This window comes from Zalophus californianus, chromosome 12, assembly GCF_009762305.2.
Source record: "Zalophus californianus isolate mZalCal1 chromosome 12, mZalCal1.pri.v2, whole genome shotgun sequence".
Taxonomy (NCBI): Eukaryota; Metazoa; Chordata; class Mammalia; order Carnivora; family Otariidae; genus Zalophus; species Zalophus californianus.
In genome coordinates this window covers 54,447,653-54,470,210 of record NC_045606.1, presented here as the reverse complement: position 1 = coordinate 54,470,210, position 22,558 = coordinate 54,447,653, and the positions used below count along the sequence as shown (strand labels likewise).

At 37.8% G+C, this 22,558-nt stretch overlaps 1 protein-coding gene across 1 annotated transcript in view; it reads right to left on the bottom strand.

Moving 5' to 3' along the window:
* KLHL7 (kelch like family member 7) overlaps window positions 1-22,558 on the bottom strand; it is a 64,774-nt gene that overhangs the window by 33,254 nt on the left and 8,962 nt on the right. Inside the window, 5 exon segments of the mRNA XM_035723228.1 lie at window positions 2,806-2,984; window positions 5,660-5,835; window positions 10,643-10,767; window positions 11,041-11,134; window positions 12,035-12,137. Of these exon segments, the coding sequence (XP_035579121.1) occupies window positions 2,806-2,984; window positions 5,660-5,835; window positions 10,643-10,767; window positions 11,041-11,134; window positions 12,035-12,137 (677 nt within the window).

The window sequence follows — 22,558 nt, the reverse complement described above, 5'->3', positions numbered from 1 at the left end:
GAAGAGACAGTGATTTTTGTGTATGTATAGATAAGTGGGAATTTATGATGTTTCAAATCAGTGGGAAAAGATGAACTATTCAATAATGATATTGGGCCATCTTGCCACTTTTACAGGAAAAAAACCCCTAGATTCTTATTTATTCAAATAAATTTCAGTTGGGTATAAGGTTTAAAATTAAAAAAAAAAAGAAGAAGAAATCTATTAAGTGCATGAGAAGAATTTATAAAATTAAAAAAAAATCATCTTGGAATAAGGAAGATATTTCCAACTACACCTTAGAGCCAGATTCAGATTTAACAATATATAAGAACTTGAGATTGAATGTGCCATTTTAAGACCTTTTTTCCCCCTCTTCTCTTAAAAGCCATCCCAGACAACAAGGGAGCAAGAAACAAACACAAACTCTACCTTTGATAATAGAAGATATGTAACCCTAAAACTCAGTTAATGAAGATAGGTAGCAGATAGAATGCTAACCCAAAATGGATGTGGAAGAAGAGGCCAATGAGAAGCAAGCCAAATTATCCTGCAGAACACTGGAAAGAGTCATAACTGGAGATAGGAAATATCCCAGAAAGTGGGGTGGGGATGAAAATGAGAACTCTAAAATCCTGAACCAACAACATTTGAACTGCCAGGTCTCCTACACAGTCAGGTAACATGCCATACCTTCTCCACTGTAGGATATATGAGGACTGGTCTTTGGAGATATTCTAGTCTCAAGGAATAACACAAAGAAGGATATGAGCCTGAAGACAAGGATTAAATGAAAGTTTCCATATCAAAATATTCACTACCCAGGTTTCAAATGTCTGTACCCAGCTATCAGAAAATATCTACAGATACTGACATTTGAGGGCTCCTCAATTAAAAAACTGTGTTACACTGATTACCCTACAGTTCAGCCCAAGAGGTGAGAAGCCCAGTCACATATACAGCCTTATCTACTGGTTTTATAATAACTTAGTCTTATAAATATGACTCACAGATGACACCAAACATTTAAGAAAAGCTTCCGACAGCAACAAAAAGAGAAAAACAAAATTCAAAGGTAATATAGACAATACAGACAAGAAAGCATGAAAGGCACTACAGTGCTACTTCAGAATAAGATATTATAGCCATGAAATAAGAAATTAGAGAATAAATAAAAGCTCACAGAAATTAAAAAGAGCTGAAATAAAAGTGTTGATAGAAAAATTAAGACTATCTCCCAGAAGATAGAACAAAGAGGGAAAAATGGATAACAAGAGAGACAAGAAAGGATTAGAGACTCAACTGCTGAAGAATCACACTACCAATAATAAAGAACGAAGAAATCCGTTGAAAGATAGAAAATGCCCAACATAACTTCAAAAAAAGAGAAAGAGGCACACCAAGTTACATTATTGTGAACTTCCTGAACATCAGGGATATGAAAAAAGATTTATTTATTTTTTTAAAGATTTATTTATTTGAGGGTGCCTGGGTGGCTCAGTTGGTTAAGCGACTGCCTTAGGCTCAGGTCATGATCCTGGAGTCCCGCAATGGAGTCCTGCATTGAGCTCCCTGCTCAGCAGGGAGTCTGCTTCTCCCTCTGACCCTCCCCTGTTTTGTGCTCTCTCTCTCTCATTCTCTCTCAAATAAATATTTATTTAAGATTTTATTTATTTATTTGAGAGAGAGAGAGAGCGCGCACGCGCACATGCACACCCAAGTGGGGTAGGGGCAGAGGGAGATGATCTTCAAGCGGGCTCCCGGCTGAGTGCAGAGCCTGGGGCCAGGCTTGATCTCAGATCAGAACCTGAGATCATGACCTGAGCTGAAATCAAGAGTCAGACGCTTACCTGAGCCAAAACCAAGAGTCAGACACTTAACCGACTGAGCCACCTAGGAGCACCCCCTCCCCCACAAAAAGATTTTAAATGCTTACAAAGAGGAATAAAAAATAAAAGGATCAGACTGACATCAGATTTCTCAAAAATAACACCAGAAGCTAGTTAATAATGGAGCAATGACTTCAAAATTCTAACTGAAAATGATTTTCAACATAATTCTATACCCCGTTTAAGAATCCTTCAATGTTTTATGGTAAAATAAAGATATGAGATTCATCAAGTCTCCAAATATTTACTATCATATACACTTTCTCAGGAACCTTTCAGGGAATACATTCCATTCAATAGAGAGAATTATGAAAAGTGAAGACCTGGGTTCCAGGAGACAGTGGGTCTAACTTAGGAGAGGAGTGAAAGGACATCCCAGGATGGCAGAGAAGGGAAGTCCAAGACAAGTGTGCCTTAGGGTTAGAGTGCAAACAGTCCATATTGGAATATGTAGAAGGAAGGCTCTATGAAGGATGTTTCCAGGAAATAAAAGCAAAGCAACCGATTGTCTAACTGTACAATTTTATTAAGGAGCATTTTACAGAGGGGTTGGGACGTAGTCTGCAAATCAAGAAAAACTAAGTAAATGAAAAAATATGGCAGCTATTAGTTCCAGGCCAAAAATAAAGATCACAGTACACAATTTGGTTGAATAAAATAAAAAAGGAAACACCAGAAACGAAGTGTAAGAAAGCTATCATACACAAAAGAAGACAAGGTATAAGTAATCTTTACCTTCTACCACACGTGTCCCTATAAATAAGGGCTGGGGCTAAGTCTTCTCCAAGTAGACAGCTGACAACCCCAGTGGATTAATTATCTAAAAGAGCTAAGTCTTGAATGTTTCTCTCTGGTGCGGAGTCTGATCCGTTCTAAAGGGTTTAAGCTTAAGAGAAACTGGCTACAGGATCAGGTTATAAATGGACAGTAAGGCAACTTACTTATCACCATCTTAAGGCATTCAGGATTGTCTTGAATAAGTGGTTCAGCTTGTACTGTTTTACTTAAGAAATTCTTTGATATAAGAGGAAACCTGACTTTAGCAAGGATATCAACCATATATGGCTGGCGATTAGGTTCATCGTATTTCAACCATCTGACAGCAGCATCATAAACCTAAGGGGGGAAAACAGCATAGTAAAGTTCTTAGAAGGCAGCAACATTTCCAATTACCTATTTACTCTCATACTGAAGGTTGGGGGAGGATCTCATGAAGACACAACCACTTATTCCCAATATTTTATTCAGATATTGTCTTTCATTCCCAAACACTTGCCAGTACTTCACAACAGTTTACCCACTGCTCTAATGATTCTTGTAGAGAAATATTTTTTAGAACTAATTAGTACTATATAATGTAATCACAGGGAGGATATGAATTTATGATTTTTTAAAACAAAATATAACTTCTTTTCAGGAGGAGCTATGATGATGTATACTTCTACTGAAAGAAATCTACTGGTCAATGATAGTTTTAATACATGTTCACTCGGTACCAGGAAAATAGGCTAATTTCCTCAGGGGGCTTCCATCCCAAGAGATATGAAGGTCATCTATGATTTTATTTCAATACGATATTCCTGAATTATGAAATGATAGACTTACCTGTTTTCCAGAAACTTTACGATATAAAAATTCTATATTTAAAAAAATACATTAAAGGATATTTATATAAGAATTGTTTTCAAAGTAGTACTGTAGCACTCATTTATCTTTACCAAACAAATCTAACTGTATCAACACAATTTGATTTATAAATTATTAGTTTTTTTTTTTTTTTTAAGTAGGCTCCATGCCCAGGGGCACCTGAGTAGCACCGTCAGTTAAGCATATGACTCTTGGTTGTGAGATAAAGCCCTGAGTTGGCTCTGCGTTTTGTGCAGAGTCTGCTTGAGATTCTCTCCCTCTGCCCTTCCTGCTTGTACTCTCTCAAATAAATAAATCTTTTTTTAAAAAAAATAAATAAATAAAGTAGGCTCCATGCCCAACGTGAGGCTTGAGCTCAGAGCCCTGAGATCCAGAGTCCTATGAGCCAGCCAGGTGCCCCACAAATCATGAGTTTAGACACACTGAAAACATACCTATTATTTCATAAACATACACATCTACCACATACATGTTTGAGCTACTTAAAATGGTTAATTTGGGGTTGATGTTAATATGGCCTAAGTTTTGATCTCCTAAGTTCTGAATTAATTTTTTATGGGAACTGGCCTATTTTTTTAAAAATAAACTTTTAATTTTGGAAAATATTAGATTTATAGAAAAGTTGCAAAGATAGTGCATACTATCATATACCCTGCACCCAGTTGTTAAAATGTTACATTAGCATGATACTCTTATCACAACTGAGTCAATTATTAACTAAAGTCCATACTTCCAAAAGTTTAGTTTGTCTAATTTTTTCCTCTGTCCCATAATCCCATAAAAAATACCACATCACATTTACCCATTATGTCACCTTAGGATCTTCTAGACTATGACAGTTTCCCAGACTTTTCTTGTTTCTGATCACTTTGACAGTTTTGAGTGCTGGTCAGGTATTTTGTAAAATGTCCTTCAATTTGGGTTTCTGATGTTTTTCTCATGATTAGACCAGGATTACAGTTTTTTAGGAGGAAGACCACAGAGCTGCCATGCCATTCTCTTTACATTATATTAAGGGTGCATGATATCAATATGACTTATCACTCAAAATATTAACCTATAAGTAGTGCTCATCAGGTTTGATGATCTGTAGATACTGTTTGCCAGGTTTTCTTCAGACTAAAGTTACTTTTAAATTCCCTTTCCATAATGCATATAAATCAGTTAATTTTGGTCATAGAACTGAGGATTTTGTTTTGTTTTGTTTTTTGTTTTTACCTAGTCAGGTCTTCCAGGTCCAACTTGTCAGCTTGCAGACTAATATAACTCATGACCTTGGGCCATTAAGAAGACCAGACAAAAAATGGCTCAGTGCAAATCTTTTATCTTTAGAACAAAAGTAACTCAAAGCATATGATTTTACAGTATCTCTATTAGTTTTCTATTGCTGATGTAACCAATTATCACAAATCTATGGCTTCAAATACAGAGAAAGGTGTGGGACTGAAAAGAGGGATTAACTGAATGTCTGCATATCAAAGTGTTACTGTTAGGCCATCTAGCTCCCAAATGCCTGCACCCAGCTTACACCTCTGACAGTTTATTTGACAGTTCTGGAGGTTGAGTCCAAAATGGGTCACACTGGGTTAAAATCAATGTGTCAGCAGGGCTGCCTGAAGGCTCTAGAGAAAGCATTTCCTTGCCTTTTGCAGAATCTAACAGCTGCCTGCATTCCTTGGCTTGTGGCCTCTTCCTCCATCTTCAAAGCCAGCAATCACTGGCCAAGTCTTTCTCACACTGCCACCCTCTTCCACATTTAAGGACCCTCGTGATTACATTGGGCCCACCTGAGGTTAAAGACCTCAAAGATCTTTAACTTAACCACATCTGCAAAGTCCCACTTGCCATGTAAGGTAACATACTCATTAGTTGTGGGGATTAGGATGTGGACATCTTTGGAGGGGAAGCATTGTTCTTCCTACCATGGTATCCAATAGCTTTATTTCTACCAAATGGCCTATCTCTCAAATAGAAAGCCCTTATAAGCACCCAAGATTTACTTTTCCTATGAAACAGATTTTGGAATACTCTGTTTAATATAAAGAACAGATTCTCTACTAATATGATTCTTTTCCTTGTCATGTGTCCAAACATGAAACATAAGAAATCAAAAAGGATAAAACGTGAGAAGACAATTTAGTCACCTGATCCTCTGCTCTCACAGTCAGTGTGTCCTGGTTGAGGAGATGTGTAACTCGCTTGACATCAAGTTGCAGAAATTCATCAGTTTTGTAAACTTCAGTAAAATGCTGATGAATGAAGTCATCTGCAGTTGCTTTCAATTCAGGACAATCCAGACACTCTGCTAGCACACTTATACCTAAATACAGAAGAAAACAAATGAATAGAAAATCACTTCAAAAAACCCCAAACATACACTGAAGACAAAGTATGACTCCAGAAATATGAGGCTGAATGAATTTCATAAATTTGGATCCTTTTCTGTTCTACTGATTTGTTTATTCTTATGCCAATACTATACTGACTTAAGTATGGCTGATTTTGATACTTTGTAGGAAAAGCCCCTTCAATGCTTTTTCACATTTTTCTTGGCTAGTGTTAAACACTTTCTCTTGCAAATAAATTTTAAAATAAGCCTACAACATTCTGCTGTAAAAAATCCTGATATGATTTTAAGTTCTACAGCAGTTTTAGGTTCAAAGCAAAATTTAATAGGAAGTAGAGTTCCCACATACTCTTGTTCCACACATGAACAACTTCCTCCATTACCAACACCTCACACCAGGGTGGCAAAGTATTATTATTTTTTTTGTTAAAGCATTATTTTTAAAAATACATTCATTGATGGATTCAATTTGCCTAATGGGGGTGGGGGAGGGGGGCTTGATCCCAGGACCCTGAGACCATGACCTGAGGCGAAACCAAGAGCTGGATGCGCAACTGGAGCCACCCAGGTGCTCCTCAACTTTCCTTCTTGATTAGACTTGTTAACTATTTTATACCATTCTTTGAAATAATTAGCTTTTCTTTCTCTGGCCAATCTATAGTCTATTAGTGTTATTTTTCTATTTATTAATTTTACTTTAAAAAGGTATTTTCTTCTACTTTCATTAGGTGTCAAAAAATTTTTTTTCCTACCTCGAGTACAATACTCAGTCAAGATAAAAATAAATGTATTTATTTGGAAATATTTAAGACTACAAATTTTCTTTAAATACTTCAGTCACATTCCAAAGGTCTTGATTTATTCTGTCCTTATTGTCATATATTTCTATATAGCCTGTGAGTTCATTTTTAATACCTCTTTAAAAATACCTTTTTAAATAATTCTTCAGTTAAGTATCTAAGTGTTCAGAATGGAGCGGGAGAAAATAGCTCTCCTTTTGAGGTTAGTTCACAGCTTTATTGCGCTGTAATCAGCAGATATAGCCTGTGTCTCTTCTCTTTTAGGTGCTCCAGATTTTCTGTGGCTGCTGATCAGTATTTGTAAACACTCCAAGGGTTCCCGAAAACTATTTGTGTTCTGATTATTGGGTAAAAGATTGTGATATCTAAACAACTTTGTGTTGTTTAAATCCTTACACTTTTCCTAAGCTTTATTTTTGAGATTTTTGAGATTTCTAGGCAATTCTTTGGTGTGTTTAATTTTTAAGTAAACTCCACATCACACGTGGGGCTTGAATTTACAACCCTGAGATCAAGACGCACAGGTTCCCCCAACTGAGCCGGCCAGGCGTCCCTGTAGGCAGTTCTAGGAGTAGCTCAAAAGCATTCAATAAATTCCTTTTCTGTTTAAGCCAGCAAGTCAGTTTATTTTGCTTGTAACAAAGGAAGTTGACCAGCACATCCCTATCTTGAGATCTTTACCTCTTACTTTGCTGTAGTACTTCCCCTAATACTTTTCTCAGAAGGCTATAGGTGGATTATACATTGTGTCTTTGCAATGTCTCCAGTGAATGATGTTTTAAAATGTAATTCTTTTTTTTCTCCCTCCCCCATTTGCATATCTTATGCTACTACCTTCTAACTTACTGTTGCAGATAAATTAACATCACTCTGATTCTTTCTTTTCTAAGTAAACTTTTATATTAGTTATCTATTTTTTTTTAGATTTTATTTATTTATTTGAGAGAGAGTGACAGCGAGAGAGATCACAGAGGGAGAAAGAGGGAGAAGCAGACTTCCAGCTGAGCAGGGAGCCCAACGCAGGGCTTGATCCCAAGACCCTGAGATCATGACCTGAGCCGAAGGTAGACGCTTAACTGACTGAGCCACCCAGGTGCCCCAGTTATCTAATGATGCAGGAAAAACAACCCCAGAACTTACTGGCTCAACATAACAAAAATATATTATTTCTTGCAATTCTGTGAGTCAAGTGGGTGGTTCTTTTGAACTGGGCTGGTTTAGCTAATCTCTGTAGTTAGCTGGTTGCTCAGCTGGGGACTGGATGGTCTAGATTGGCCTCATTTACTTATCTAGTAATAAGTAAGCTGGATGGTACAGACATCAGCTAGTACAGCTCATCTGTGCCCCAAATGGTCTCTAATCTTTTCATGATGGCAGAAGAGTCCCCAGCAGCAAAGAAGGGCAAGCCCCAATGCACAATCATTTTTTAAGCCTTTGCTCATGTCACATTTGCCAATGTCCCATGGGTTAAAGCATGGTACATGGCCAAGTCTAGACTACACAGGGAAAAAAGACTCTCTACCTCTTGATGGAAAGCTACAAAGTCACATATATAAAGACTTATGCATATAGGGATGGAAAGAATTTGTGGCCAATTTCTGACTAACCTACCATACTCTTTCTAAAAGCTTATAAATTCTTTTTATATTGATTTTTAAAAAATATATGGTAAAACACATGCAACATAAAACTTACCATTAGTGACATTTAGTTTATTCACCATGTTGTGCCACCGTCACCACTATCTAGTGCCAGAGCATTTTTATCACCCCAAACAGAAGTTCTTTCTTGATTTTGGAAGCAAAAAATATCACTAGGATATATCTAGGAGAGGAATATCTTTTTTTTTTTAAGATTTTATTTATTTGACAGAGAGAGACACACAGCGAAATAGGGAACACAAGCAGGGGGAGTGGGAGAGGGAGAGAAGCAGGCTTCCCGCGGAGCAGGGAGCCTGATGTGGGGCTCGATCCCAGGACCCTGGGATCATGACCTGAGCCGAAGGCAGATGCTTAATGACTGAGCCACGTGGGCGCCCCTAGGAGAGGAATATCTTACTTCATCAGGTCTGGTACTTAGTATAACTTAGTGTAAAAGGTAAAGTTTTTTTAGGCTCAAATAAGTTTTCTTTTACTACTTCTTTGATACTGCTTTTCCTCCACCTGTTCCTTCTGGACTTCCTACTTCATATCAGTGTCCCTTTATCTTCCTTCCATGTCTTTTATGTTTTCACTAATGATTTCCATTTCTTTGCATTTCTGTTTTGTTATCATGAGGCAGTTTTCTGTTTGATCTTCTTTAGTTTGATTTTTAAGAATATCCATTCTATTTTTCAATTCAATTGAATTTCATGGAAAATCACAGCTTCCCCCATCCCTTCATATGCATCCTTTCTATTTTAAGTTCTCTACTTCTTACATTAAATTTGTCTATAGGAAACATTCATTTTGGCTGTTTAGCTTGATATTCTGTCCTCCAAACTACTGGGGGGACTACTTTAATCTAATACTACCTTAATCTAGTACAATCTTTGCCCAATTCCATCAGGTGCCATGAGTTCCTTTAGTATTCATGGAAATCAGCTTGTTGGGGTCTTCTGGGCAGCAGAGAACTGACAAGTGGTAAAAACAAAGACAGAGTTCTCTGATCAGCTCACAGGGAGAGCCACACTCAGGGCTAAATAGAAAGCAGGCTGAAGTAGTTCCCTTGGGTACTGACAGTATACTTGGCTCAACCGGCTAGGCCACTATATTTGCCCCAGGGTTAGCCAGAGAATCAGTCTCCCTTCTAGGCTGCTATGCTGTCCTTCCTCTCAGCTTTGAAAACAATGAGGACAGAAGGCACCCAGAAGTAAAACTCCTAAATGGTCTCCTCAGAAGCCAAAAGCCTAAGATGTGGTTAGCACAAACTTGCTCCAGGTTCCACAGTATGCTTTGTACCACCATATCCACTCCCTACTCTGGCTGGTTTTCTTTTAGATGAATCACCTGGTTGGAAATTTAGAGCAACAGGGTGTTAGGGAAAAATACTTATGTCATCATCTTCCAAAAACTTCTCTGAATTCCCTTTTTACAATAAATTGTGTGAGAATATTTATGTAAGGAGAAATAAGTAAAATCTCAGGAACATTAATCTTATTGATGAATGGAGCCCCAAACTATAGCCCAGAGAAACAGACTCATTCCAGAATGTCTTTGTTGTACAGGTGAGATTAGAGACTGGTCTTTTTAAAGAATGTATTTATTTATTTATTTATTTGAGAGAAAGAGAATTGCATGAGTGCGGAGAGGAACAGAGGGAGAGGGACAAGCAGACTCTGTGCTGAGTGTGGAGCCCAACATGGGGCTCCATCTCAAGACCCCGAGATCATGACCTGAGCTGAAATGAAGTTGGATGCTTAACTGACTGAGCCACCCAGACGCCCCCTACAGCAGTTCCTTAATTAGTATCTTAATTTATAGTCTAGGATTTTTAAGTCTTGTAGTATACAATAGCTAGCACATCTGACAATGTGGAGAGGCAACATGGTGTAGTAGTTAAGAACAAGATTATTTTAATTTCAACCTCAGCACCTCCATATACTAGCTATAAGACCTCAAGCAATATATACAACCTGTTTTTTCTCATTCAAGACAGACTTCAGCAATCTTAAGTGCTTCAAAGGTGAACATTCATACTTATGATATCATATATCACACCACCACCACATGCAATCCTTACTCTCCATTCCAGATTCATAAAAACTCATTATTAAAGCTATTTTATATTTTAGAAAATGTTAATACAGTATTTAATGGGCTTCTTGCTGCGCAGGTTAATAGGCACCTCCCTAAGTGTCTCTTAAAATGCATTTTAAGTGTATTTTCTAGTGGACGTCTTTAAAATTAAATGAGGATACTTATAACCATACTTTTTAAAATTAAAATACACATTAAAATTTATTTTTGTTTTTATTTTAAGTTAGGAATCTGATTTCTTACCAAGACAATTTGAAGCATCAACTTGTTCTTTCAAAAAATCAACACACATTTTCTTCACAGGTTCAATCTGGTACTGGTTTGCTGCATCTAACAAAGACTGAACGTTGTTGCTATTCACAGAAATTCTGCAAAGAAGTTAAAGTGAATATTAATTTCCTACAATTTTTTATTATTTAAGTAATGCTATTGTAAAATGTATCCTACTAGCCCCTGAAATTAAACAGATAATTAAACTTTTCAGTCCTTGCATCAGTATGGCGTAGATTCCTCAAACTTCCCCATCCTTGTAGTTTTTCACGTTGAAGAATGTGGAGGACATCAATTTGTCACTACAATACTCTGCCATGGTAGATCCCAACCTTACTTCTCTACAACAGAAATGATCCTTCTTAACTTACCTAGCAGTATAAGCAAATTCCACAAGTTGTTCAATAATGTCAGGTTCAGCATCTTTGAGTTCAACTTCAAAGGACTTTGATTCGAGCATGTTAGCTAAAATGAAGAGAAGAAATATAAATGGCATGAGTACTATTTGGTAATAGTATCATTCATTCCAGGCCACATTAAATATGGAAATGAATAATAGGACAGAGATCTCTCTGGAAAAAAGATACCCAGAAAGCCCAACATTCCTATAATAAATGCAAATTAATTCTCCATACTTGAGATGTGTCTTAAATTAAAATAAGCTAAGAAATTAGTGAATTAGTGTATTTCTTAAAAAAAAAGGCCAAGTAAACATATACATAAAAATAGATTTAGTACTTCCCCAAGTTCTAAAATAAGTTAGTAGCACTCTTCTAAATTGCTATGAGCAAAACTACATCTGATGTAGCTGGCAAACATCTACAAGAATAATGACAATTATATATATAGTAAGCTATAGCTAGCAAAGTTCTCATTCTTTACCAAAAACCTCATAGGTAGCCAGAGCACCAAAGAGAAAGCTTGAGGCAGATATATTACATAACCTGATCAAGCTCATAAGACAGTACTAAGCAAAGGAACCAGGATTTGGACCCAGTTCTCAACTCTAAATCTAGAGTTTTTTCTAGTATGATATGCTGTATTTCATATTTCATTTTTATTTAGTTTAACTTGCTAGATAAATTATCCTAACATTTATTTTCTTCTTTGCCTTTCCATCTAAGGTTAAGAAGAAAACTGGGCATTCAAGTAGAAACTGTATCTTCATCCATGAAAGTCTTGGGCCTGTAGGGCTAATGAAAGGACATTTTTCTTTTGCTCAATCCTCATCATAACCACCCTTCAATCTCTTCATTGTTTTATGGCCTTAATTTCTTAAGTGCTTTAAAAACTAGGAAGATATTTTCATTTAGACTCTACCTCATTCTCATGAAAAAATATTATGTTTTACTTTAAGATACTTACTTGTGAACATTAAGTTAAAAAAATGACTGGCTGCTGCAAGGACAACTCGATGAGCAGGTATCTTTCTTTCCTGGACCATAAGGATCACATCACACAATGTTTTCTAGTCAAGAGAGAAATAAATGAAATTAAAAGAGGCTCTCTGGGCCTGGCTTAGCAAACATACAAAACCGGTGCTTGACAAATGCTTTATCTCTATTTTCTATTTAAATCCAGTCTTTGTCCAGCACAGAATTTGTTCATCAGACACATTTAGAAAGGACTTACAGAGCTGCTATCATGATTTGCTGTATCAAAATGTGGCACTGAGCTTCCCAGCAGTAAAAACAGGGGAAAAAAGAAAAGATCTTTATAATCAGAAAAGTAGTCTACTAAGCCTTTAGGGAAACCAATTTTTTTTCTGACACAAATTCTAAGGTATTTCTTATGGTGAGATTTTATGAGAACATTAAATGAAATAAGAGCAATGTCCTTGATGGTTTTTCAAACATAGCAATCTGGGTTTTTAAAAAATTATCTATTCTTGATAAGTTCCAAAGTGCACACTGTATTTCCCAAGAAAGTAGCTTACACAGATCTAACTTGAAACAAAAACAATTCAGAATACAGAGTGGACAAACCAAATGACCATTCCACACTCTTTCCTTAGTAACACTTCTCTCAAATGTACGTCTGACAGGAGCTGGATAGCAACCACTTTTAAATTGTGATTTCTGACCAAGGCCAAAATGGTGTCACTCTAGGTTGCTGAAAGAAGGCAGAGTTAAATACTTACAATGCTGACGAAATGAAATATTAATGAAAAAACTCAAAGTTTACTGGAACCCTTAAAGATGAATTTCAAGGAGAAAGAATACCGTTTTTGTCAAACAAAATTTCAATTTCTTAATGAAGTTAAAGATATAATGTACAGGTTAGTCTCAGAGAAAATCTGGAGCTTGTGATATGTCAGACACTCTTTTAGCACTGGGAATATGAGGCAAATAATACTTTCAGGGTAAAAAAAAATCTATCACAAATCTAAATAGTGGCTTAGTAGCTCAGAGGATATGGCATTTTGTAAATTTTAAGTATTTACTAAAACTATTAATACAGGGGACCTGGGTGGCTCAGTCAGTTAAGCATCTGCCTTCGGCTCAGGTCATGATCTCAGGGTCCTGGGATTGAGTCCCCTGTTGGGCTCTCTGCTCAGCAGGGAGTCTGCTTCTCCCTCTCCCCCTCCCTCCTGCTTGTGCTCTCACTCACTCTCTCAAATAAATAAAGTCCTTAAAAAAATAAAACTAATACAATTTCGGATAAGTAAGTCACTATATTCTACTTTATTACTCCATGAATAAAAATCCAAGTGAGATGGTACTGCTCAGTACAAGAAAGGAAATGGGCTTTATTTCTATTTTATAGTGGGCTAAAAGATGAACAAAATTTCATTTTTACAGCTATGTGAAGATTTTTTTGTAAGGCCTATGGACTACTGCTTAGATATCACATGCAGATTACTTATAATTAAAGCCATTGTTATCCCATTAGTGTCTTGAATTTTTAAATTTTTATTTCCTTTGATTTGGTGGGGGAGGTACAGAGTAGGCATAGTTCTTAGGTGATTTTGCCACATACCATACCAAAAATACCAGGCAGCAAAACCAGGTCAACTATTTGGTTACCACCAAACCAAGCTGATCTAGCTGCTCAAGAGAAGAAAGAAAAAGGAGGAAAGGAAGGGAGGAAGAAAAAGAATTCGGACAGAACAAACAAGTCAGATAAGGGAGGGGGTTTTTGGCTGCTGACAGGAAGTTCCAGAGGATGTACAACTATACTGAAATGCAGTGAAAAACCTTTCCAAAATATATACTCAGCAATAGGGATTTTTAGTGCCATGAATTTATAGGCACTTTAGGAAGTTAAAGAAATCAGAGAGATCTCTGCACAGCAATTTAGTCGTCTCTAAGAATAATCTCCAGCTGGATATTAATGTTACGGAAGGAATGGGAGGAACCTTTTGTATCCAAATGGTACGTCTATCTGACTGTACTACAATAGATTAACAGGTTTCAACAGGAGATGGGACTGACTTAGGCTCTGCTCAGGAAGAGTGTATCCGCAGATAGAAAATGGGAAGAGACAGAGATCTGGGTTACACTGGAGAATATGAAAGGTAACAAGTCCCATGTGAATTGAAGAGAAACTTAAACAAAACTACCTTCTGAACAATACATGTTCACTGGATAAAACAAGAAAAAAAAAAACCCTGGCAATTTCTGTTTATATCCCCCCATATTTGTTATATCTTTATATTTATTATTTTCAGCTTTTGAATTTTTAGTCTCTTAGATATTGCATAGATTTGTGTGACTTAATCTGAAAATCTCACCATCTAAAATTACTTTTAGTAGGATTTAGATCCTTCATATTTATTACTGATAACTTATGTTTCCTCTTACATAGGCCATCTTCTTTTACACAATTTATTATGCTTCCTTGCTGTCTTTTTTCTTTAACTACCAGGTGGTATTTTAGTCACATTTTCTTTGCACTTTTGAACTTTTTTCTTCTTTTAGTAGGGACTTACTTATAGATCTGTCAAATATTTGCAAAGTGAATTCAGCAGGGTTATTAGTCAAATATTGTTCTAGGAATGCAAGGAGGCTTCAAGAACAATAATTCTTTAATATAATCAGCATATTCACAGGTTAAAAAAAGAGAAAAACTTCAACAGATGGCAAAATTAAAAATTCATTTCCTTTTATACTCTTTAATAAAGAAAATGATGTATCTGTATGTTGAAGGTGTTTTGACTCAAAAGCAAACATCACATTTAATAGTGACACAAAAGAAGCATTCTCATTTAAGTTTGAAAAGAGACACAGATGCTGTCACTACTATTATTCAATTATTGAATAATCTGAAATCTGAAAATTTTAGCCAAATTGAAAATTGCCTCTGCCTCGGCCCCTTTGGCCAATTTACCAGTCTCTAAGTTTAGCAAGCATCTTTAGCCCTCGTGATTAACTAAACCTTTCTTTGTATGGGAACCAAACTCTCTCGCACAACCTCCCCCCGCCCAGGGCACCAATACACAACTTTCAAGCAAGGCTATAATGTCTGTAGCTGGTACCATTGAGTCTGCACGCAATCAAGAAGTGTTATAGATCACTGTGCTCCCCTTTACTGATTAACTGCCCTGAAGTTCCTTTAAAAATCTTTGGGCCAGGCAAAAACCTCAGAGTTGGTTTTTAAACAAAAGTCTGCCTTCTTCCCAGGTGGCCTGCCTCCTGAATAAAGCTCATATTCCTTTCCAATCAAAATATGTCTCTTAAGTACTGGCTTTTTGAGCAATGAGCAGCTAGCTGACTTGGGTTTTTAGGTAACAAAATCAGTAAAAAAATAAAGATAAATAAACTTAACACTTACAAAACTAAATAGTAAGATGGCTAGACAGAAATAAGATAAATATGAAAAAGCAATTAACTAATCTATATGTGAGCAGTAAGCCACAAAGAAACACAAATGAGGAAAAAACAAAAAAACAACCTGGCATAGCAGCAACAAAATAATTAAATGTTGAGAAATAAACTTAAGAAATGTGAGGGATCTACATTAAATAGGAATTTAATACAGATAAAGATACTATTTCAAAAATGTGGTAAGAAGCTGGAGCACCCACAATGTGTAGGGCAGTGATACTATTTCCTGTGATACTGTAACAGGATACATGTATACATCTGTCAACATCCACAGAATGTACAACACAGAGACTAAACCCTAATGTAAACTATGGTTAATAACAATGTAACAATATTGGCTCATCAATTTTAACAAATGTATCCTACTTGTGTTAGCAAAATGTTAATAGTAGGGGAAACTGGGAGGGAGAGAGGGAAAATGGAAACTCTGTACTTTCTGTTCAATTTTTTGGTAAACCTAAAACTACTCTAAAAAGCAAAGTCTGTTAATTTTAAAAATGTGATGAGAGAATGGATAATTGGAAAAATGGTATTAGTATAACTGTTACCCACTGAGGGGAAACATTAGATTTCTCTCTCATACTGTAGTGTCTCTTCTCTGGGGCAAGTTAAGTACTGGGAAGGAAGGTTCAGTCCTTTTCTCCCCTGTTGCTTGTGGAAGAGGTTCTATAGGATGAGCAAGAATAAAGTAGAGGTCACTGACCCCACATTGCCAGGCCTTCTGGTTCACTTTCTTCTAAGTCTGCTCCAAAGTGGAACATAACTCATCTTAAATATTTGGAACCAGGAGTGGAGGAGGGCTGCTGAAATCCGTATGCAGAGACATTCAATGCACTGCAGACAGAGAGAAACTTAGGTGATGCTTTAGTGCCTATAATTATTAGGGACTTCTGCAGGAACAGTCCTTTGGTTAGGAAAGATTTCACTTCAAAACAGGCAAGCATTTCAGGCAAGTGTTGGTAGAATGACCTTCTGCTCTCTCTACATGTTTGCCAGGTAGGACTGCAAAAGGCAGTAGGCTCCATGTAAGCTCCACAGCACTGTGTGAGGCTCTAACTTTTAACAATATGTGCTGGCATTCATAAGAGGCATGCAATCAGCTAATTCTATCCCCAAATTCTATCCTTCATCATATCCCAAGAAGAGGACTGAGGAATGACTAACCTTCGGATTTATGTAGCTTGTCAACAAGGTTCTGCAATCAGTCCCGCCCAGCGTGATTTCAAGGCGGCCCTGGGTATAAATCCCTGAGTAGACTGTAGATTCAACTATAGTTGGGTGGTGGATTTAAATCACTGAAAAGATAAAGGGAAATGGAGCCCTTATTATATGGGGGTAAATCATCTTCTTGGATTGAGATACTAGAAAAGCCTCAACAAAGCCATAATAAACTCAAAAGCTAAGAGAAAAATTAAGAAGGCCTTAGGAATCTTATTTGCTCAGAAAAGCAAGAAAAATAGCACTGGATTTAAACACACATAATTACAATAAGGCAAGTGGGAAAGTAAAACAAAGTTAGACACCCAGATTAATAGAGGAAAAGCAGACTTCTTCCTTAAGGGAAACATGACAAGTTAGGTCAAACAGCTTTAAAAGGCAGAGGAAATACAGTTTGATATAACTGCTCTTTAAAAGATGAGGCTAGGAAAAAAAAAGTTACTTTTGCTGTTATTTATTCAAGTAAGGTGATATAAGCCAAAGAGATATACGCAGGAAGAAAAGTAAAATTCAGCAGTAGTCTAAAACAGTTCTCAGAAAAAGCGTGGATCAAAGAAATTTTTGTTAAGAGCGCTCTTAAAGCTAAAGGTAAGAAGTCAAACACATAATTAGGGGACTACCCTTAAAGACTGAGACAGTTTTAACAGGTAATTACATTAAATTCAGATTTGTAAAGTTTTGGAAAAGGAAGATCAGCAATAAAGTAGTTCATCCATTATGTAATTTGCAATGTGATATGGGTGGAAAGACAGGAATGCTACATACTATAGTAGAACACATCTGGGAAGTCTGTGGAAAAAAGACTCCAAGGGAGAGTACTAGGTCACATTAAAGGGAAGCCAAATAACCCAGACATAATCCAAGCCTAAATCAGATGCTGAACCTGTCCATAGTTGTAATTACTTTACTGAGGGTGAAGATTGGCAGCAGCTGAACCAATCCTGAACACACTGACCTTTTTTTTTTTTTTAAGATTTTATTTATTTGACAGACACAGTGAGAAAGGGGACACAAGCAGGGGGAGTGGGAGAGAGAGAAGCGGGCTCCCTGCTCGGGGGGGCTCGATCCCAGGACCCTGGGACCATGACCCAAACTGAAGGCAGACGCTTAACGACTGAGCCACCCAGGCGCCCCCACATGGACCTCTTGATTTCCACTGTGACGGTGTCTATAAGAAAGGCACTAAAGGAAGAAGAAGCAAAACAAACATTTCGGCCCAAAATCAAAAGGAAAGGAAAAGTAAGGAAGGTATTCTTATGTAAACAGTGTTAGCTCTATACTATGTAGAAAGGAAAGGGTTCAACTTGAACAGGTTAATAACTCCGTTGGGGATGCCTGAAAGGAACAAATAGACAATAGAGTCATAGCCTATTTTGACACATACAGGTAACAAAAAGGAATGTCTGTTACCGCTGAGTTTCCAAAGCCTGGAAGACTCAAATAATGAGGAATGGCAAGGTTTGAGGAGCACACTGTAAAGGCCACGTTGGTCCCTATGCGACCACAGGCTTTAGAGGAATCAAAAGTCATTCTCCAGCTGAGATAAATGGAAAGGAAAAAAGACCCCTCCAAGAGATAGGATTAGTAGTAGAAACAAGGAATTTCACAGCAGGATAGGATCATAACGGGGACACGGGGACAGAACAACCAGTTGGATCAGAACTGTAGAGAATGCAAGGCCACAAACTGCTCTGCATGACTGCCTGCTACAAATGTGGATCATTCTTCTCTCAAAAGAAAATATTTCGTCACTACATAGAGTTCAACTGCCAACAACGTAAGGTTCAAAAGAGAAATAAAAATTAAGATTTAAATGTGCAGGACAGACAACAGGGGAAAAAGGGAGACTCCAGAAGACCTGGCAGTTGGGTAAATCCCCCTGGCAAATTTTTCCAAGAACAAGGTATTCTATGTCAAGTGAAGCATTATTACACATAGATGAAATTCCTTCCCTATACGGTAAAGTGTCCTATTAGCCTCTTGATAAGTGATTCCTCTCACCTGAGTTTAGAGTCTGCAAATTACAGCCAGCCAACAGACTGGCAACCTGTGCAAGCAAAAAACCCAGACATCCTTATGTTTTCTTTGAAGATTCTCTGTTCCCTAGAAACCGAAGTTTCTGTTGTTTTTTTAGTCTGGGAACAATAATGTGGGTAAGGACTTTATAGTAAGGTGTCAACATCTGCACTATTAATTGCAGAGATGGGAGATTTGCTTGTATCTTTTCAGGTTTGTGGGGGCGGACATGATGCTGTGCTAAGGTTTCTAGGGCCCTGCAACATTCTGAAAACACATGGCACCAACTACCTTGAAATTGGAGAAATTCACCTTTGGAGTTGCTAAACTATCTTAATATATTCCAATGGAAGATAGCCCAGGCTGCAGCTGCTGAAGAAAGCGTCCCAGAATCTACCCAAACACTTAAGCAAGTGCTTTCTGGCTGAGACTGAGCAGTGTAAGAAATCAGAGAGAGCACATATTTGGAACGGACTTTAGTTTTAACTCACAGGAATATCACAGATGTGGGAATTTAACAATGAGGGGGCCATAAGAGTCAAATCTGGGGGATTTTACGTTGCTAGTACGGAATTAGATGAAGTGTTTTAAGCTGTCATTTGGTTGTTCACTGCAGATAATCTGGAGAGCTATGAATGAAATCTTGGCCGAGAAAAATTTGAGATGGGAAATAGAAGTGAATTTCCAGTCTGGAGTTAATAGATTACCCATTTAAAAGCTTTCTGGAGTAAAAAATTTAAATAACCTTTCTAAGTGGGTCTACAGAGGATACACAGAAGAACAGTTACTGTAGAGAATGCCTTTAAGATAGAACAAAATGCTCCCTGTGCAGGTAAAACAACAACAACAAAAACCAAACAGAAAACCTTAAAAAAAAAAACTTGGAAATAAATTCTTATTTACTCGGTTCAGTTACCTTCTGTTGGGAGTTGGGATGGGGCTTTGGTTCCTGGTCTACTATTCAGCCCTCTGAGATTCTCATCAGGGAGTTTACATAAAGATTAATAGCCAAGTGAGACATAATAAAACACACTACTGGGGCGCCTGAGTGGCTCCGTTGGTTAAGCATCTGCCTTCGGCTCAGGTCATGATCCCGGGGGCTCAGCATTGGGCTCCCTCCTCAGGGGGGAGCCTGCTTCTCCCTCAGCCCCTTCCCTGGGCTCATGTGTGTGCACTCTCTCTCAAATAAAATCTTTAAAAAATTATATATATTAAAAAAACACACTGTTGATAAATGTGTGAGTACCTGGTAATCCCCATCTACTCTCACCCGTATACCCCAATAATCTAAATTTTGGAATTTGCATATTCATATGTCCTGTAGTGGGGAATAAAAGACAGTGGGGCCCAAATCCAGCTTAAGAGTCCACCATAAGTGGGGGTCCACTTATGAGTCCACCATAAGACATACCTTACCTATTCTCCTTAGCTGATGGAGATCTTAAGTAGATGTGAATCTCAAAAGAATAATCACACCATTAATAAAACAGCAAAGTCTTAACTTCTAGCTTCATTAGATTACAACTTCTCTCTCATTGGGCAAAACTTGTAGGACAGAGAGATGAGCTCAATATACCTCATTTCCTTTCCTTTGGGTGAGGTGAAGGTCAGCCCTGTTTTCCCAGCCCCAGCCCCTTTGCCCTCTGTTCCCCACACCACATACAGAGACAAACACACACATATATATAAATGTGTGGGGGTGTGTGTGTGTGTATTCATTCTCCTTTCAGGGAAAAGCCTTATAACAGTGGTTTTCAAACTTTTTAAGCAGCAGAATCCATTTTCTTTTCTTTCTTTTTTTTTTTTTTAAAAGATTTTGTTTACTTATTTGACAGAGAGAGACACAGCGAGAGAGAGAACACAAGCAGGGGGAGTGGGAGAGGGAGAAGCAGGCTTCCCGCTGAGCAGGGAGCCTGATGCGGGGCTCGATCCCAGGACCCTGGGATCATGACCTGAGTCAAAGGCAGACGCTTAATGACTGAGCCACCCAGGTGCCCTGACAAAATGGTGTCTATACAGTCAGACTTAGCCTGGCAACCAAGGGATGGAAGAAGCTCCCCTCACTGTTCACTCACAAATATTTTGCTTCTGATCTCAGCAATTAGTCTTTCTGCTAGTTTAAAAATATGAGGATCCAAAAGAAGAATGCTTCAACCAAGTGACAGAAAAATGTTTTTACAGAATTAGAAGTTAAGACTACAACCTGGGAATTCTGGCATCCTCCTGGCACTGGGTAAAAAGAACAAAAGTTATTACATTTGGTTAGGTGCCTGAACCTGGCCATGAAGGAAAAAAAAAAAAAAGATTTCTGTTCTCTATGGGACAGAAGACAGCTGGAGCTCAGGGGATCCCCTTGGGTACCTTCTTGTCGTTGGGAGAGAAGAGTCCTCTATGGTTCTCTTGAATTCCTACATATCCTCCTGGACATGCCAAGAAGGCAAGACCCTGACACTTTTTACCTGGGGCACCATTTCTCAGGGTTATGTTGGCAGCAAGGAACCATAAGGGATGTGATAGTCTTCCGCATAAGAATAAGGAATAGGCTTGCTTACTGTTTGCTATAATATGGCAGATTCCTTAAGCTCAGTGTTCATTCTGTAGCTACAACACAAACCCACTGTGTGTATAACATCCATTTGGGCCCCAGTGGGTCACCCTCATACTACTTGTGGGGCGAGGGGAACTGACACATACATGTGGATGCCCATGATGCTGTGCTGTGTGTAATCAAGTCTGTTGTCTCTAACCTAGGAGTCTCATGTCTTCTGCCAGCATCCATTAAACAGCAACAGGCTAACTAATCAGCTTATAAATACCATAAAATCAAATCCCAGGCCCTTTGCTTGTACTGCTAAATCTAGTAATAAATGTTAATAAAAGACTAAAGTGACCCTGTACAGGCAAGACCAAAGGTTCAAGGCACCTAGGAATAAAGGATTAGGTCACCCCATCAGATAAAGAACCTTGAGGAATTGGCTAAAGACAAAAATAGGAATAGGCAGTGAAGAAATCATGAATAAAAAAAATTAATAAATCATAAGCAATGAATGTGGCTTCTATTTTTATTTTCATCCTTGCTCTTATATTTACATAAGTTTTAACTATGAAACTTTTCCCTCCATAATCATATAAAGAATCATATAAAGAATTTCCCTCCATAATCATATAAGACTTAGGCCTTAGAATCTTGAAATGATGAAACTTGATGATTTTAATGGATTCTGGCAATCTAGCATTCAGTTTCCTGCCTATTAGAACCCCAAGCTACCATTTCTGGAAAAATTCCTCATTATGAACTACGTTGTGAGAGGGCAATTCTCAGAGCTTGTCTCTCATTATGGAAGATAAAAGTCAGTTATTTCTTCTGTTCACTCAGCAGAGCCCAAATCTGGCAAACAATCTAAGGCCAGCCAATTATATACCTACTTTCGGGATTTTGAATTTTAAGCAAATAATAGAAAGAGGGAGGAAGAACTGTCTTTGCGGCAGCGGCAGCAGCAGCAGCAGCGGCAAGCAGTCAAGACTGCCCCTGCCCTGTAATTGACTCCAGAGTCTCTGAAGCCTAGCTAACACAGAATGCCAGGGTTTCTGTTTGTCTGCCATGCCTGCTCATCTTCCAGCCTGTGGTCAACATGGTAAGTTCCTGATGTTCTTGCAATAAATTATTTTGACTTAAGAGAGAACATATTTTGGTTGCCTGGTAACCAATAATTCCAGGAGATACACTGTGATAACAGCAATACCAATAATATTTGACAATGCTGAATAACTTATCAAGACTTTTTAGGGGCGCCTGGGTGGCTCAGTCGGTTAAGCATCTGCCTTCAGC